The 17,831-nt window shown below is 40.6% G+C and overlaps 2 protein-coding genes across 2 annotated transcripts; both read left to right on the top strand.

The window, feature by feature from the left end:
* Positions 1-5,614: 5,614 nt before the first annotated feature.
* LOC147497439 (uncharacterized) lies at positions 5,615-6,187 on the top strand. The gene has a single exon (XM_086562891.1). The coding sequence runs from the start codon at positions 5,615-5,617 to the stop codon at positions 6,185-6,187; it is 573 nt and encodes a 190-aa protein (XP_086419017.1).
* Positions 6,188-9,792: 3,605 nt separating this feature from the next.
* On the top strand, positions 9,793-10,665 carry LOC147497438 (uncharacterized). Its single transcript, XM_086562890.1, has one exon. It carries the CDS (start codon positions 9,793-9,795, stop codon positions 10,663-10,665), a length of 873 nt encoding a protein of 290 aa, XP_086419016.1.
* The last annotated feature ends 7,166 nt before the right edge of the window (positions 10,666-17,831 follow it).

Below are 17,831 nucleotides of genomic sequence, written 5' to 3'. Positions count from 1 at the left end.
GCTAAGGGATGCTAATGGAGAATGGAGAGAAGGAAGGTATAAGGTGGGGATATCCCTAAATCAATATTTCTAGGGGATCTTCACCTCAGACCATCCTGAAAGAAATGATATCATCCTCAATCTGTTTCAACCATGTATCACTAATAGGGAGAATGATATCCTGACTGCAGTGCCCAATATTGGGGATATCTGGGCTGTGGTTAAGAAGATGGGCAGTCATAAAGCCCCTAGACCTGATGGGTTCCAAGGCATTTTTTTACCAAAAATGCTGGGACATCATAGGTCCAGATGTTACTGCTTTTGTGCAAGACTTCTTCATACAAGGAAACCTTAATCCTGAGATGAACCAGACACATCTCACCTTGATCCCCAAAATTGATAATCCTGATCATGCCTCCAAGTTTAGGCCCATTAGCCTCTGTAATTTTAGATATAAGATTATCTCCAAGATTATGGCGAATAGGCTGAAAAGCCTTATGAATAGAATTGTCTCCCCTTTCCAAGGGGCTTTTATCAAAGGCAGAAACATTGGGGATAATGTGGGGATAGCCAGTGAAGTTTTCCATAATATGAAGAATATGAGAAGTAAGGATAATGGGTGGCTGGCTCTTAAGCTTGATATGGCCAAAGCCTATGACAGAGTGGAGTGGTCTTTTCTGGATAATGATAAATGATAAAAATTGATAGTTTACCTACGAAATGAACGATAAAACTCAAAATGTAAGTAAACTAAAACTATCTCCTAGTCAACTAATGGGGACTGTGTTGTTGGGAAGTGGGAGTGAGATAACATAAAGTGTTTCATGATCCTGTGCCCTTATTCTTACCTAAAATAGGAAAATAGCCGGATAGAATAGATTTCTTATCCTAAAACTTCTTCCTTTTCTTTCTACAATAGGTAAATCCTCCTCTACACACAGGGGGATATCATAGAGATAGTAAGATTCGTTTTGGTTTCCTTTCTCTTCTCTAAGGTAAAATCCTTCACTGCTTACAGTGGAAGTTCTTAGAGAAAGTAAAGATTCGCCTCCTTGTATCCACTAAAGGTAAATCCTTTGCTGTCTACAGTAACAGTTCTTTAGTGTGAGCAACTTTCTTAGTATTATGGAGTCAACAAGTAATCCCTCTCTTTCGAATAACTCGAATGGATATACTGGAGCACGAGCCAACTCTTGGAGTGCGCTTTTTAGTAGACAAGGAGATCGACAAAATACGGTAGCATTCAAGGAATTCTCGCCTGTTATGGTTGATGGAGTAGCAGTTTTTCCACAAGACCTAATAGAGCAAGGGATACAACAATGGGATGAATACCTAGTGGGCTACTTTCTAGACTCCCGACTCTCTTTCCCTATGGTGAAGGAATGTTTGGAAAAGAAGTGGAAGCTAAAAGGTTCTTTCGAGCTTACTACTGACAAAGAGTTGTTCTACATGAGTTTTACCTCCTCAGAAGATAGACAAATGGTTTTGGAAGAGGGACCAGTGTTCATAGCAGGAAGAGTGTTTGTAATAAAACCATGGTCTGTGGAAACAGATAGTTTTCGAAACAAAGTGGCTTCAGCGCGAGTATGGGTTAAGTTGATGGATGTCCCAAAGGAGATGTGGACATTTGATGGCCTGTCTTATCTTGCGAGCTTGGTAGGGGGCAAACCGCAGTTCATGGATGAGGCTACAGCAAAAAGGAAAAGACTATCCTTTGCGAGGTTTTGTGTCGAATTCCCGGTCAATCATGAATACAAAGAAACTATCAAAGTTAAATCTGGAAACAGAGAAGTAGTGATTCCACTTGAATATCCTTGGAAACCAATATCTTGTACTAAGTGCAACAGATTTGGGCATACTATGGAACAAATTAAGGGGAAAACCACAAGAGGATGGAAAAGAAGAACACCACAACAAAATGAAGAATCACAAGTCGACGAGGATCCAACTCGGGAGGGCTTAGAGGCCCGGAGAAGGAGAAAATACAAATGGAATCGAAACAAATATACAAGCCGATGCACCGGGTAGCCGTGGAAAACTTCGACTTATGACCAAGAGCTGGTATTCGAGAAGAAGAGATCAGCCAGAACCAACAGTGAAGAATCTCAACCGATCTTGAGCTAATCGGAGATAGCAAACTCAAGGAGAGATACAATGATAACACCTTGCGGTGTAGAAGGGCATACATCTTTGGCCCGACATAGAGACCGAATTGGTGGAAACTCATCAAGATCGCGGGAAGTCCTAGGAACCTCTCTCTAGTGGTATCACAAAATCCCACTTCAACAGTCAGACCACCCATCCATCCAACCGAACCGCTTTGTGCTAAAAGAAATCTATTTGAGGAACTAGCAGATTTGGAGGATGACTACTTATCGATCAGAGCGAGAGCTCTTTGGAGATAACATCTCCAATAAAGAGAACACCTCCACTCCAGTCAATGAGAGAATAAATGGAAGGAGCTCTCCAGTTCAAACTAGAGCCCAACAGAATTCCTCGGCAATCGAAGTTGAATGTAGGGGGCCTCCTCTGTTCGCACTAGAGCTTAGAAGAAGCAAAGTAATCTATCGGGCAATCAAGCAAACTCGGTCGGGGAAAAGAGATAAAGGGGCGTCCAAAAGGAAAGGGAAAGAGGAGATATCATCATTAATTAATCCAAATGTTAAAAATAAGTCTTTGGAATATCACGGGGACTAAACGACATCACGAAGGCAAAACAGATGATGAAAAAGTTTATCACAGAGAACAAGATAAGTTGCATGGGGTTTCGGAAACTAAAGTCAAAAGGGAGAAATTTACTAGTATAACAGATATAATCATCTATCCGTCATGGGCGAGAGAGAACAATTACTCAAGTAATGAATATGGCGAATATGGATTGCTTGGGATCAAAATTTTGGATGTACATAAGGAGGTGGAAGGAAGTCAGTTTATCCACCGCAAGATTAACCTTTTGCAGGGATGGGTTCTTCTTCTATGTAACTATGATATATCACGAGTAATAATAGACGAGAAAAAGAACTACCCTTTGGGAGGAGCTGAAAATGTTAAGTCTTTGGTTTGCAAGGCCCATGGTGTGTAATGGGAGATTTTAACAATGTGTTATACTCGCATGAAAGGATAGGAGATCGAGATGTACACCCTAGGGAAACTCTCCCATTTGCTAGCTGTTTGAATGTAGCAGGGTTATTTGACCACACTGCTTCTGGATGCTTCTATACATGGAATAGTGGCGGGGATGGAATAAGAAAATGGTCAAAGATTGATAGATGCCTTGTAAACTCTTCTTGGTCCTCTATTAAGTTGGCTACAAAGGTGGAATTTCTAACTCAAATAACCTCGGATCACTCTCCAATGGTCATGTCTTTCCTTACTACCTTTCGAAGTCAACCACCGTTTAGATTTTGTAACTTTTGGTTGCTTCATCAAGATTTCGAAGCTACTTTGAAAACTTGTTGGGACATAGCAGTTTATGGCAGTCCAACCTTCATGTTATCCAGAAAATTGAAGAGCTTAAAAGGGGTGTTGAAAGGATGGGCAAGGACTTTCTGTCATGACATTCAGAGACTAGTTAAAGACACACGATCTGAGCTGGAAGATATCCAAGTAAGATTGCACTTGAATCCATGGATGGCAACCTTAGTGAGCAAGAGTTCTTATCCGAGGGAAGTTGTGTGACTTGTTAAAGCTAGAGGAAGCAGAAATGTTGCAGAAAACAGATATAGACTAGATGTGCTATGGGGACAAGTGTAGTGAATTTTTCTTCAATGCTTTGAAGGAAAAGAAGACAAGAAAGTTTGTATGGGATGTCATTGATGAACAAGGGATTAGAAGAGAAGGGAAAGAACCAGTAGCAGAAGCTTTCTTGAAGTACTATACAGACTTGCTAGGAGTGACTTCAAGTGCGAAATGTGATACGGAGTTTCTAAGTAGACTAAAAATTCCGGAGGTAAGCTACGCCTCTAGTCAATACTTAGAATCCCCAATCATTGAAGAGGAGATAAAGGAAGCTTTATTTAGTATGGAGGACAATAAAATGCCAGGTCCGGATGGGTTCAATGCTCATTTCTTTAAGAGATGTTGGGCCACTGTGGGAGAGGATTTCATAAAGGCGATCAAGTTCATATTTTCTCAAAAGCAGATGGCAGGAGGTATAAATTCTACCATGCTTTGTCTCATTCCTAAAATGAAAAATGCTACTCATGTTAGTTCCTTTAGACCCATTTCCTATTGCAATACCATATATAAATGTGTGTCAAAAGTACTAACTAACAGGATGAAGACATGTATTACATCCTTGATCTCTAGCTCTCAATCGGCTTTTGTCTCTGGGAGGTCTATACAGGACAATCTGCTCCTTGCACATGAATTACTCAGAGGTTACACAAGAAAGAAAGGGCAAAAAAGATGCGCTATTAAACTTGATATAAAGAAAGCCTTTGATACGGTCTCTTGGCAGGCTCTCCAAGCCATACTCAAAAAGTTCAAGTTTCCTCCAATCTTCATTGAATGGCTGTATATGTGCTTTGCCTCCCCCACCTTCTCTGTCTTGGTCAATGGATCACCCGAAGGATATTTCAAAGGTGAAAGGGGGATAAGACAAGGCGACCCACTATCACCTTATCTGTTTGTGCTCATAATGGAAGTGTTGAGTGCTTTGCTCCAACAAGGCATCCAAAACAAGTCGATTCAATGTCATTCAAAATGCAAGAAGCTGGCTATCTCGCATTTATGCTTTGCTGACGACGTCCTCCTGTTTTGCAAAGGAAACATAGAATCCTTACTTGCAATAAAAGACATTCTCTCCACCTTCTCACTAGCTACAGGGCTACAACTGAATAACAAAAAGACCACCTTATTAGCAGGAAGCATGTCTGAAGAAGAAGGGTTATCTTTAGCTGAAGAGATGAATATCTCAGTTGTTGTCCCGCCAATCACATACCTCGGTCTGCCACTTACCGCAACAAGATTGGGTATTAGAGATTGCTTACCTCTCATTGAAAAAATAACAAGACGTATCTCTGATTGGAAGAATAAGGACTTGAATAGAAGCAGGAAGAGTACTGACTAGTCAAGTCACCCTATCTTCCTTCCAAACTTCATGGGCAAAGACATTTGTTTTACCGAAAACTGTCTTTGAAAAGGTGAGCAAGTTATGCAATAGATTCATATGGGCAGGACTGAATATGGCGAGGAAGATGCACCACTCGAGTCACATGACAATGCGATTGGACAAGGAACAAGGAGGGCTAGGGCTGATTGACCCAAGAGTGTGGAATCAAAGCGACTCTTTCATGCCTGCCTGTTTAAACCGGCTCAAAAAATCGAGAGCACGTGGGTTAAATGGTCTTGGGATCAGCAAATCAAGCAAAGGCATTTCGGAAAATGAAAGCTCCAAAGGATCTCCCCGGTTTGGTTAGGTATCTTGGAGCATAGAGAAGTTGCATGGAAGCTAGTCCGATGCAAAGATAGCGAATGGAAATGACACGAAGCTTCGGCATGAACCTTGGTGCTTTCGGGGCCACTAATTCTAAATGCTCAAGCTAAAGACCTTCTTCTAAACTTCGGTACCCGGGATGCTAAAGTAGGCGCAGTCATTTCAAATGGAGAATGGACGAAAATACCATCACGTAAAATGCCGGAATGTGAAGTCAAGAAATGGATCATGGAAACTGAAATCAATAATTTCCTTACTGATGATCAAGTTATATGGAGTCCATCAAGTTCTGGAGAGTTTTCCATTTCCTCAGCATATGCCGCTCTAAAAAATGTCCGTAGTAAGGTGAAGTGGTACAAGATAGTCTGGGGGAAGCTTGTGACCTCAAAACATGCTTTCACTATGTGGCAGCTATTCTCAGGATGCCTTCCCACACAGAATCGACTTCGAATGAAGAAAGTGATTGGGCAATCAAGATGCTGTTTATGTGACTCGCAAGAGGAAAGTTCGGCACATTTATTTTTTGAGTGTTCTTTTTCGAAACTAGTCTGGCAAAGCATCAAGAAAGCAATGGGGCTAACAGCAGTGGTTCGCAATTCACATGAAGAGTGGTATCATCTCATGCGAATCTGCAGATCGAAATCGATGACGATTGAAGTGATAAAGGCATTGATCGGTGTTGCTTGTCCAAGCTATCCGACCGAAAGGAACCGGAGACTCAAGAAACAAATGATTCGAGCTGCCGAGGTCGTAAGTATCGTGAGTACTTAACAGTATGAAGATATACTTAGGGAAGATGCTAGAAACAGCTTAGGAGGATGGATTATTGAGAGCCCTCTTGGCGGGGGGTGTAGGGGCAAAGTTCAACAAAGAATGAAGCAAAATGGGTGCGATGGGAGAAGTCGGACACAACTCACACTCTTAACTCGATGGCTCTCTCAAGGTGGAAGCCTTGGGGTTTGGAGGAGCAATCTGAGGCTGCAATGGAGATGTTACTCTGCGTCATGCTGGTAGCTCTAGCGAGAATATCGGTGTTACACGGGAACTACTTAGCGGTACAAAAAGGGCTTGAAGGAGCGATAGCGATGAACATACATAGACTCCAAGTTCAATCAGATTCTATAATGAAAGTGATCCAAATAATTAGGAAGGAAGAAGTGTCGCCATGGTATTGCGGGAATCTAATAGCCAGATATATGGGCCGATATTCCAAAGTTTGATCTAAATCTTTTTTAACATGTTTTTAGAGAAGGAAACCAAGTAAGTAGTGACTATCTATCCAAGCCGAGGAAGTCCTCATGTAATGATATTTTGTATCATATCCCTCCAATGGACCAAAAAATGTATGAATTGGTTAAAAAGGATAAAGAAGGAAAAATGTACTTGCGCTCTTGATTAAATAAAGGTTGGGGTCGCCTTAACCCCTAGCCATTTCAAAAAAAAAAAAAAAAAAAAAAAACTATCTTATGTGCCTATATTTTATCAAAGATTCTACTCTCAATCCTATGAGATATAGTGGAGTAGATGATTCGTTCCACTCCTAGTCCTTCCGCATGCTGTGTTCTCTACGTATAAGTAATCTTAACTAAAAAGTCTAATGAGAGATTTACGAAATGGAAACTAGACTACGATGCAACTACCCACAAGATGCAACTAGTCGACTATTAGAACAACTATGGGAATGCTACGTTGATTCTATGATAAGGAGTTAGAGGGGGATTGATTCCACCTTAACTTGACTTAATCCTACTAACGACAAATTGTCGTAATCCGAATTGAACTGCTTCGCAGAACAATATGGTTACTCCTAATCCCTAATTACACATGACATTTCTACCAATTCATAACTAGCATGTGAACGATTACACCCATTCTCATGGTGAACTAATTATTTCTAGAGTGGAAAGGAAATTACGATGACTCTACGATAATCGGAATCAAGCTTTCATTAAGGCTTCTCAACCCCCCTCAAATGGAGGTTTAGCCGAGAATCATTACGCTATCATTCCCAATGGAATTCAAACAAGACATGATATCAAGATTTGAACTTTGCTTATTTAAACTCAATGGAAACTAATTATGCAATAATTTAATTAAACTAATAATGACATCAATGAATTGCAATAGATGTTTAATGGAAAATGAAGCTAGATTATCAAAAACAACTAACTTTATTAATCTAATGAAAAGTAACAATGATTCAATAATCTATATTAAAACAAGGTATGAAAACTAATTAATTAATGAGATAAAACTCAAAACTAGATCTAGATCTATCTTTTTCTAACCCTAAACTCCATTAACATTAGCTTCCTAACCTAACTTATTTTCTAACCTAACTATCTACCATTAACAAAGAGTCAAGCTCTTGTTTTTATACTTTCAGATCCAAAAATCGTGCATGGGCTTGGAGCCATGTTTTGGGCCAGAGAATCAGGCCCAAAACCCAATTCTTTCAGTCCAAAAAGGCCTCTTCAGCTGCAGTTGGATTCAACAGACTTTTTGTCCACTTCTGCTCCTCTGATTGGGTCAAGGCTTGGACCATTGGAAAGCTCTTTCCGAGCTGGTAGTTTTGACATAAGGTAGGCCCAATTCCGAGGTCTGAGTCCAAAGATACGGCCTTCGAAGTTCTCACGACTTTGTGTCTTTGTTTTTGCGGTCGACTTTTCAGCTTTTGACCGGGCTTTAGATAGGCTTTGTCTTCTTCAATCTTGGCCTTTAATCACAGAATTCCTTAGCAACCGACCATTGCTCCTTTATCTCGCTAAAGTGGCACATTTCTGCACATAATGGACTTTGGAGCCTGAAATGCATAAAAACATGTAATCAGTATTAACTCTTAATTATTACTCACATAATTGGTCTAAAAGTATGACTGTTACAGGGTTAAAACTACAGTTTTGGGCTCTTATCAGATAACATCTTGGAGAGGTTGGGGTTCCATGAGAAGTGGAGACATATGGTACAACAATGTATCTCTACTGTATCCTTTCAGGTTATGCTGAATGGATCACCTCTGGGAAGATTTGTCCCTGAAAGAGGGGTCAGACAAGGAGACCCCCTATCCCCATACCTTTTTATCCTTGTGTCTGTGGCTTTATCCAGGATGGTAGCCAAGGTAGAGCAAGAAGATTGGATCCATGGGATCAAGATAAAAAGAGCATTTCCTGCTTTGACCCATCTGCTGTATACAGATGATCTCATCCTTTTCACCGAAGCTAATATGGTGGAAAGTGGAAATCTAAAGAGGATTCTGGATGATTATTGTGAGGCCTCTAGCCAAAAGATTAATTATGAAAAATCCAACATCTTTTTTAGTAGGAATGTTTCATACAGACAGAAAATTAAGCTAAAAATGTTTTGGAAAGTGAGAAACTTTGCCCCAAAAGAAAAATATCTGGGGGTTCCCATTATGCTTACCAAAAAGAGGTCTGAGGACTTTGACTATCTGGTGGACAAAATCCATAATAAAATTAGAGGCTGGAAAGCCAAGGTCCTATCACAAGCTGGAAGAACCACTCTGATCCAAGCTGTGATCCAGGCCACCCCCCTATATGCCATGTCAACTTATTTACTCCCAGTCTCTGTTTGTAATAAAGTGGATAAGGCATGTAGAGAGTTCTGGTGGTCTGGAAAGGAGGGCTCTAAAAGTATCCACACCTTGGGGTGGGATCATATCTGCAAACCCAAAGATGTTGGGGGTTTGGGCCTGAGGAAGGCAAGAGACATGAATAAGGCCATCTTTGGCTAAGCTTCCACGAAAGCGCCCGGATATCAATTCCCTGTGGACAAGAACTATGTTCAGCATATATGGGAAGAACTAGATAGGGGATAGGAAAAAACCCCCTGATAAAGCCTCCTTTTTTTGGAAAGGGGTTCATAATACCTTCAATGACATCAGTGGGGGGCTGATATGGGCTATTGGTAATGGTGAGTCTACCTCAGTCATGCATGACCCTTGAATCAAATGTAACAATAAACCCATCACCCTGGAGGAGTTAGGAGTGCAAGCTCCTGAATGGAATAACTTGAAAGTTTCAGATCTGTTTAAAATAGATAAGAGTGGGTGGGATGAGGCAAAGTTAAGCCTTTATCTGGACCCCTTTGTCTGTGCAAAGGTTTTAGAGATCAAAGTGAGACCACAAGTTAACAATGCAGACAAGATGAGATGGGGGTATGATAGGTATGGTAAAATGACTGTAAAGTCAGCTTACCACCACCTAAACCCTAAGGATGAGATTGGCTAGAACTCTGGATGTAACACTCTCACCCTGAGACATATATGGAGAGCCCCCATCCCAGCTCATACTCAGCTTTTCATCTGGAAAATGTATATGTAGATGTTACCTATATGAAACATCCTTGCTGAAAGGAAAATGGCTGGGGACTTCTCATGTCACTACTGTCTCAAAGAGTTGGAAAGTGCAGAACACTTGTTCTTCAATTGTGACTGGATAAGAGCACTGTGGGTTGGCTCACAAGTGGGAACAAGAATACATAAGGAACAACAACTCTCTCTTAGAGACAGACTGAACCTCATTATGACCTGGTGCTGCTCAGCAGAGCATGAAAAAAGATTGGCGCACACATATATAGTGTTCTTGCTCCAAAAAATCTGGAAAACCAGGAATGAGCTCAAGTTTGAGAAGAGGAAGGCAAATAGAGAGAGAATGATAAGGGAGAGCAAAGTGGGAGCAGACAAATGCTATCTGGCCTTCAGAGAAGAATCCCTTATCCCTAATATCTCCTCATCTAGTGGCATTAATAGTATAGACTTTAATTTCCCTGTCATACATAATGATAGTGTAGTAATTCGGTTTGATGCCTCCTATTGCAGAAAAACAGGTTGGGCTGGAGCAGGGGCAATAGGAAAGGATAATGAAGGAAATATCATTGGAGCAACGGTGAGGAGGTTCAAGGCAATGGATCCAGCAGAAGCTGAAATGGAAGCAGCTGAAGTGGCAAGTGTGTTGGCAAAAAGAATGGAAAGGCAGCATTTTGTGTTTGAAGGAGATAACAAGGAAGTCATAGGGGCATTACAAGAGGATAGATGTAGATGGGAATGGACAGCTGTAGGAGAAGCCATCAACCAAACGATGGCTGCTTTTAGTTCTTGGATGTATAGGTGGATAAGTAGATCAGTAAATGAGGACTCTGACAAGCTAGCCAGCTGGGCAAGGCAACAGCTAGACCTCTCAGATCTTCCAAGTTGTTTGTTAGTAAAGAACTGTAGGCCTATGGTTGTGTAAAGACTGCTTGGTTCTTTCTCTTTTGGTTTAAATGTTAATATAAGTATGATTTGCATAAAAAAAAAAAAAAAAAAAAAGTACATCCCAATACTGGACAAAACTTCTTGTTTAGAAAATAGAAAGGAATTCTAATAATGAGACAAAAAGAATTTTTCAGACTCATAAAAGAAACCAAATCCACCTCATTCCCTTCTTTACAAATCCACGTACCTTCCCAAAACATGTGAACACGTACTGTGACGTCTTCCCACCTTCTGTACCTACCGCTCTATTCCGGCTTTATTCCCTTTCCTTGTAGAGGCCCATCAACACTTTCCATTTGTAATTGAAGCAAGGACCTACAACTTCTAAAACCTGGAGCACTGGAATGCTATATATAGGCCCGAGGATGTGCATACATACGTACCTCAATAACTTCTCTAACAACCGGTAAAGAGAGTCAATACGGCAGCCTCCTCACAGTCATCCTCTTCACACGATGGTAAGCTTGCTTTTCTTCATTTGGTTCATGTCATGTTTTTTTTTTTTATGTCAACAAAACAAAACGCATAGTATATACACACGCATGCTATTGTTGATTCTACTGATGATATGAGATGAAAACATACAAGAACGTTCAAAATCCTTAAACCATGCTAGATGACAGACTACACTTAAGGACAACCAAATCTAGATGTAAACAAACCATTCTTTATCGTTTGATTTCTTTACTGCCATGAATTATTATCCCTTACACCCTAACAAGTAAACGAAATATGCATGATTTATACACTAACCATGATTATTGTACACATGACTGATGATCGTGAACTTAGGACACGTGGGGGCCATGCCCACACGTAATGACAGCATGCTGACTATGAATATTCTTACATATGCGTGAATTCTAAACTACATGAAAACGATCTGTACAACATGCAGGCCTACGTAATGAATTATATGATGACTCAAATATACAATGCAAATTAGCCTGTATTACTAACACATCTATTTATGAGTAGAGAAATCTTACCTTTTCCCTTTATCGCAGAAACCTTATTCCCGGAGAGGTAGACATACCTTGCTGGATAGCGGAGAACTTTAATGACAGCGAGATGCATACTTTCACCGGTATAACCTAGGAAATTCCCTGGGATTACTGCCCTTTGAACTTGACTGGGTTACAATGAAGCTAGCTTTAAAGTACTGGAATTCCTCCTCTCATACTTTCCAATTCGAAGACTCCGAACTCGTCCCAACCGTTTAGGAATTTTCCCCCCTTCCTAGTGTTATAGATCAAGGTGAACTAGTGTGGGCACCCTAGGATGAAATGCGATCATACCCTCGTTCCTCGTAACCACACCGTTAGTTGTCTCCATTTGCAGTCATACGAGCACCAAACAAAGTTATAGCCTTATGTGTCTATGTCTTGGACAAGGTCCTTCTTTGTAATCGTGCATCAGAAAGAGTGTCTCTCATCCCGTTGGTTACCACCCATTCTTTAGGCATAAATTCCAATATAGCCGCACTTGTTCTTACTGAAACCATCATTGGTCTCGATAACACCACGAACGATCTTCACCGGGAGTCCTCACCTCCTTTGGGTAAGGTATTTTTTTATTTTATTTTTTTTAACCACCTTGTACTGTTTACAGTTGTGGTTATGCACCCATACAAACTTCTTGCGAACTTAACCAATGGGGAGGCCCAGGAACGTTTTATGCATGTATCCTTAATGCACCTCCCTCCCGAGTTCTCCATAAGAAACTCATATTGCCAAAAGATGTCGCATGGTCCAATCTTATAACATTAATTGGAGAATTAACTGGTGGAAGATTACTGGTCATGTCAGGAGACGAAGCCAATTTTCCAATTGCATGATACTGCTCGGCTTATTTGAAACCACCTTCTACCCTACTGATAGGGCCATGAAACAATTCGGATTTGAGCAAGATCCGCCGATGTTAACCATCTACCCAACACGGGTAAGGTTCAGTGTTGGCCAAGCTGTTGAGATTCAGAATGCATGGGAGAATTGCGAGACCATCCATGTCCCTCGCATATACAATGAGCCAGTGACTTCTCGAGAATACCGGAGATGGCTGTATAGCAACCTGTACTCCCTGGACAACTAAACCACTCTGGACGCAAATTAGGTAGGCGCTTTATCTTAAATATGATATGTAATAAAGAATGCTACTATGTGAGCATGGTCGAATCTTTATGTTAGTATGAATGAGTGGTTAGAAAAAACGCATGAATCTGATTAATGAAATGGCATGGTTTATTTTGGATATATTGCTTCAGAATCCTCTATGTAATGTTAACCTAGTTTCTTCATCATCAGCCATCCGAAACAAACCAAGTTTTTGAAAATATATATATATATATATATATATTATTTATTTATATATATATAAATATATATATATATATTATTTGGAAGAAATACTTTTGAAAACAAAGCAAAACAACACTTTTTATAGATGAGTGAATGAATTGACAAGTAAGGGGTAAAGGAGTGAGTTACCGACAAGAAGACCCTCACGAGAACGACCTGAGAATAGGAGTACGATTAATCTTAGCACCGAGAAGTAGTAAGCAGACACCACCCTTTTTCCTATCTGATTGCATGACCTCCACTATATGCTGAAAACCAAACAGAAATCCTTTCCACCACTTAAAATTATCATAAAGTAAGTATATGACAACTTCTTAGAGACACTTCTAAAAACATCCTTCTAACCTCGATAACCTTTGAATGGAACACATGCTGTATTGGTGTATCCTCCAATGCCAACCCTTTTTTTTTTTTTTTTTGAACATTTCTCAACTAGGAGACATAGTGGATCTAAAGATCAAGAGCGAACTTTCATGGGACTGCAACGTAGGCTTGGGTAGTGGTTTAAGAGAGGAAGGTTAGGGTAGAACTTGTCACGAAAAGAAAATGATACAACATCCTAAACTTCATATGAACTGCCCCTTGAATTGATTTGTTCTGCCCTTTGTATGGATTTTTTTATTTATTATTATTATTTTTTTGCAACTTCTCTTGGGGGTAACACCATTGGGATAATCATAGTATATTGTAGATTGGAACCATAATAGATACTTAACGATCAATAATTGATGACGAAGATGATTTTCCTAATCATGAGAAATTCTATAAAATGGGATTGGGGTATCTATGGGTAGGCTTAAGGTAAATCTGGTTTCCTAAAGGACATGGGTCAAATTGTGGGGAAGAAAGAATAGGCTCATGCTCAAAATGGCTTCTAGAGGAAACATATGACATTAGGTGGGCTCGTTAGGTTAATATATCGGGTAAAAATGGCATGTCCCATCATCTCTCTAAAATTTCCACTATACTCTTTGTCTCAAAATAAACAAGGTTGGGTCACGAAAAGTACTCTTTTATCTGGTCGGTAGTGGTAAGATTTGAGAACTCCTCACCATCAAGATTAGTGAGGATCACATCTTTCCCAGGTAGAATCTTCTTAATAATGAAGGGGCCCTCCCAATTAGGTCTGAACTTCCCTCGTGGGTCTGGCAGATGTTTAGGCCTAATTTCTTTCAGAACCAAATACCCTTCCTTCAAATCTCTCGGACGAAGTTTCTTATTAAATGCTCAGGCGATTCTCTACTGATAAGCTCGTGCATGAGTTATAGTCTTAAGTCTTTTTTCTATGATTAGGTTCAAAGATTCCACTTTGGCTTGGATCCACTCCTCTTATGAACTGGCATCCTCCTGCAAAACGCGTAGAGTAGGCATTTCTACTTCTGCTGGCAAAACGACCTCCATTCCATAGACTAGTGCATAGGGAGTAGACCCTGTGGCTATACGAACCGAAGTTAGATAAGCCCATACTGCATATGGTAACTTCTCGTGCCAGTCTGTATGTCTCAGTCATCTTCTCTACAATCCTAACAAGTGTCTTGTTTGCCGCTTAAACTGCCCCATTAGTCTGAGGTCTGTAGGGTGAAGACAGATGTCACTGAATTTTGAACTGTTGCAGTATATCATTAAACTCCTTCCCCTTGAAGCATGTACCATTATCAGTGATAACCTCATGTCGTACCCCATACCGGTAAATAATGTTGGTGCGCAAGAACTTCACCACATTCAATGTGGTAACACTATTCAAAGATATAGCTTCGACCCATTTAGTGAAGTAATCAATGGAAAAAAGAACAATGCCATGTCCGTTGGATGCTGAAGGATTTAACTTGCCAATGACATCAAGCCCCCAAATAGAGAAGGGCCAAGGCACAAAAAATTGGCTTAACTCGGCAGGCGGTGCGCGCATCAAATTCTCGTGATCTGAGACTTATAACACTTTCTAAAGTACCTACAACAGTCTATCTCCATAGTTGTCCAATAGTATCCCAGCCTCATGATCTTCTTAGCTAACATGTGCCCACTCATGTGAGGGCCACAAATTCCTTCCTGTATTTTAGTCATAACTGTCCGAGCTTCATTCTCATTCAAGCATCTGAGTAAAATCCCATCGTACAACCTCTTGTATAGAACATCCCCACATATGATAAACTGGCAAGCTAAAAGTCGAAGTGATCGTCGTTCTCTTTTGGTCAGACCATTAGGGAGTCGTTGATACTGAAGATACTCGCAAATGTCATGGTACCATGGCTCTCCATCAGAGGACTCAGCCGATATATCAATAGCGAAGCAATAAGCTTGCTCACTTTGTGATACAATCTCGATTGGCCTAAACATTTCACCTTCTGGAATCTTGAGCATAGAGGCTAAAGTAGCCAAAGCATTGGTAAAGCTATTGCCTTTCTGCCGAAGGTGAGTGAAAGTAATACGGTTGAACTCGCTAACCAGTTCTCTCAAGCACTTGTGATAAGGAAGGAGGTTGGCATGCTTAACTTTCCATTCTTCTGTGATCTGGCTGATAATTAGCAAGGAGTCTCCAAAAACATCAATCTTCTTTATCTGGAGTTGTAGTGCAGCTCGGAGTCCAGCAATACAAGCCTCATACTCTGCCATATTATTGGTGCACTCAAACTCGAGTCTGATAGAAACAGGCGTGCGTACTCCTTCGGGGGAAATAAGAACTGCCCCTACTCCATTTCCAGATTGATTCATAGCACCATCAAAATATAGAGTCCACTGTGGTTCTACCAACTCTGTGTCTGGCTCGACTGCAAGAATATATTCATCTGGGAACTCGGTCTTGAGCAGATGATAATCCAGCAAAGGGTGTGCTGCTAGGTGATCTGCCAATGCCTTTCCCTTGATAGATTTTTGTGTGACATAAGTAATCTCAAACTCTACCAAAAGCAGCTGCCAACGTGAGGTTCGACCAGTGATCATAGGCTTCTCCATCAGGTACTTGAGGGGATCTATCCTTGATAATAACAACACTGAATATGCAAACATGTAGTGTCTAAGATGTTGTGTTGCCCAGACTAGTGCCATACATGTCTTCTCAATAGGAGTGTAGTTTGCTTCGTACTTATGAAGACACTTACTCAAATAATAAATAGCTCGCTCAACTCTACCTGTCCCGTCATGTTGTCCAAGCACTGCTCCCATAGAAGTTTCTGTGACAGAGATGTAAAGTAACAATGGTTTGCTAGGGGTAGGGGGGAACAAGTACCGGCAGCTTTAACAATATTGCTTAATCTTGTCAAAGGCCCGTTGACACTCCTCATTCCATTCTTTAGGTTGATCTTTCCTTAGCAACTTGAAGATAGGCTCACAGATGGGCGTGAGCTGTGTAATGAATCTGCTGATATACTAAAGTCACCCTAAGAATCCTTTGACTTCCTTCTCCGTTGCAGGTGCGGGCATTTCCACAATGGCTTTGACCCTAGCCTGATCAATTTCAATCCCCTTTTGCTAACCATGAAACCAAGCAATCATATCATCCACATACACTTCTACTTCCACATGCATCATGTCATGGAGTAAAGCAATCATGGCCCTTTGATACGTAGCTCCTGCATTCTTCAAACCAAATGGCATAACTTTGTAGCAAAAGATCCCCCATGGGGTAATAAATGAGGTATTCTCTCTGTCCTCTTCTGCCATCTTGATTTGGATATATCCAGAGAATCCGTCCATGAATGATAGTAGTTCATGACCAGCAGTGTTCTCGACTAAAATATCAATATTAGGCAATGGGAAGTCATCCTTCGGGCTTGCCTTATTAAGATCTCTATAATCAATGCACATTCTTACTCGACCATCTTTCTTAATGACTGGGACGATGTTAGCCAACCAAGTAGGATAGTGAGTTACCGTAAGAAAACCAGCATTGTATTGCTTGATTACTTCCTCTCTGATCTCCAGCATCCATTCCGGTCTAAGCCTCCTCAGCTTCTACTTAACCGTTCCTTTTTTGGAGATAGTGGCAACTTGTGAACTACTATATTGGTGTCCAATCCCGGCATATCCTCATAGGACCAAGCAAACACATCCTTGTATTCCTTTAGCAATTCGATTAGGTTTCTGCGCTCAGAAAGAGTTAGAGTTGTACCAATCTTCACATCGCGTGGTTCTTCTGTGGTGTTAAGATTAATTGTCTCTGTTTCCTTGAAGACTGGCGTCGATCGGTCTTCATAATGTTCGTGAGGAAGAATGGACTCAGCAACTTCATTATCCATTTCTTCTTCATCGTCGGGGGAAAGGGGGTAAAATAACCTGCACAAGTCATCCAATTATCTTGCCCTAAGGCAAATGGGTAAATCATATCTGTGGGGGTTTTAAAACATTTTTGATTTTTTTAGATTTTTGAAATATATGAATTTTTTTGGATTTTTGAAATATTTGAATTTTTTTGGATTTTTGAAATATGATTATATACATGGGTTGAAATAGAAAGTCTCACGGGCTTTTTTTTTTTTTTTGGCCATACCGAACTCATCCGAAGGCTCAAAGAGAGGACTATGTTGGCTGGGGACCAGATCGGTCATGCATATTTGGGTTCCCTAATCATCATAGTTTTCGTTAAGGAACGGATCTTCACCAGAGTCTAAAGTATCTAGAAACATTTCCCAAATCTCATATTGCATCTGAGAGTCAGAAAGTCGTGGCATGTTCTCAACATCCATGGGAACTTGGTATATCATAGATTCCATATTCAACAGATCATCCAACTCAAGTATGGTATGAGGGTCCAACTAGACATGATAAGGTGTGACAGTCTCGTCTCCTGGGT

The sequence above is a fragment of the Coptis chinensis genome, chromosome 5, assembly GCF_015680905.1.
Source record: "Coptis chinensis isolate HL-2020 chromosome 5, ASM1568090v1, whole genome shotgun sequence".
Lineage (NCBI taxonomy): Eukaryota > Viridiplantae > Streptophyta > Magnoliopsida > Ranunculales > Ranunculaceae > Coptis > Coptis chinensis.
This window is presented reverse-complemented; position numbering and strand designations above follow the sequence as displayed.

Bases quoted from the DNA above. Each gene is read 5' to 3' on its own strand.
- LOC147497439 (XM_086562891.1), top strand. From the start codon at position 5,615: ATGCCGGAATGTGAAGTCAAGAAATGGATCATGGAAACTGAAATCAAT.
- LOC147497438 (XM_086562890.1), top strand. From the start codon at position 9,793: ATGGCTGGGGACTTCTCATGTCACTACTGTCTCAAAGAGTTGGAAAGT.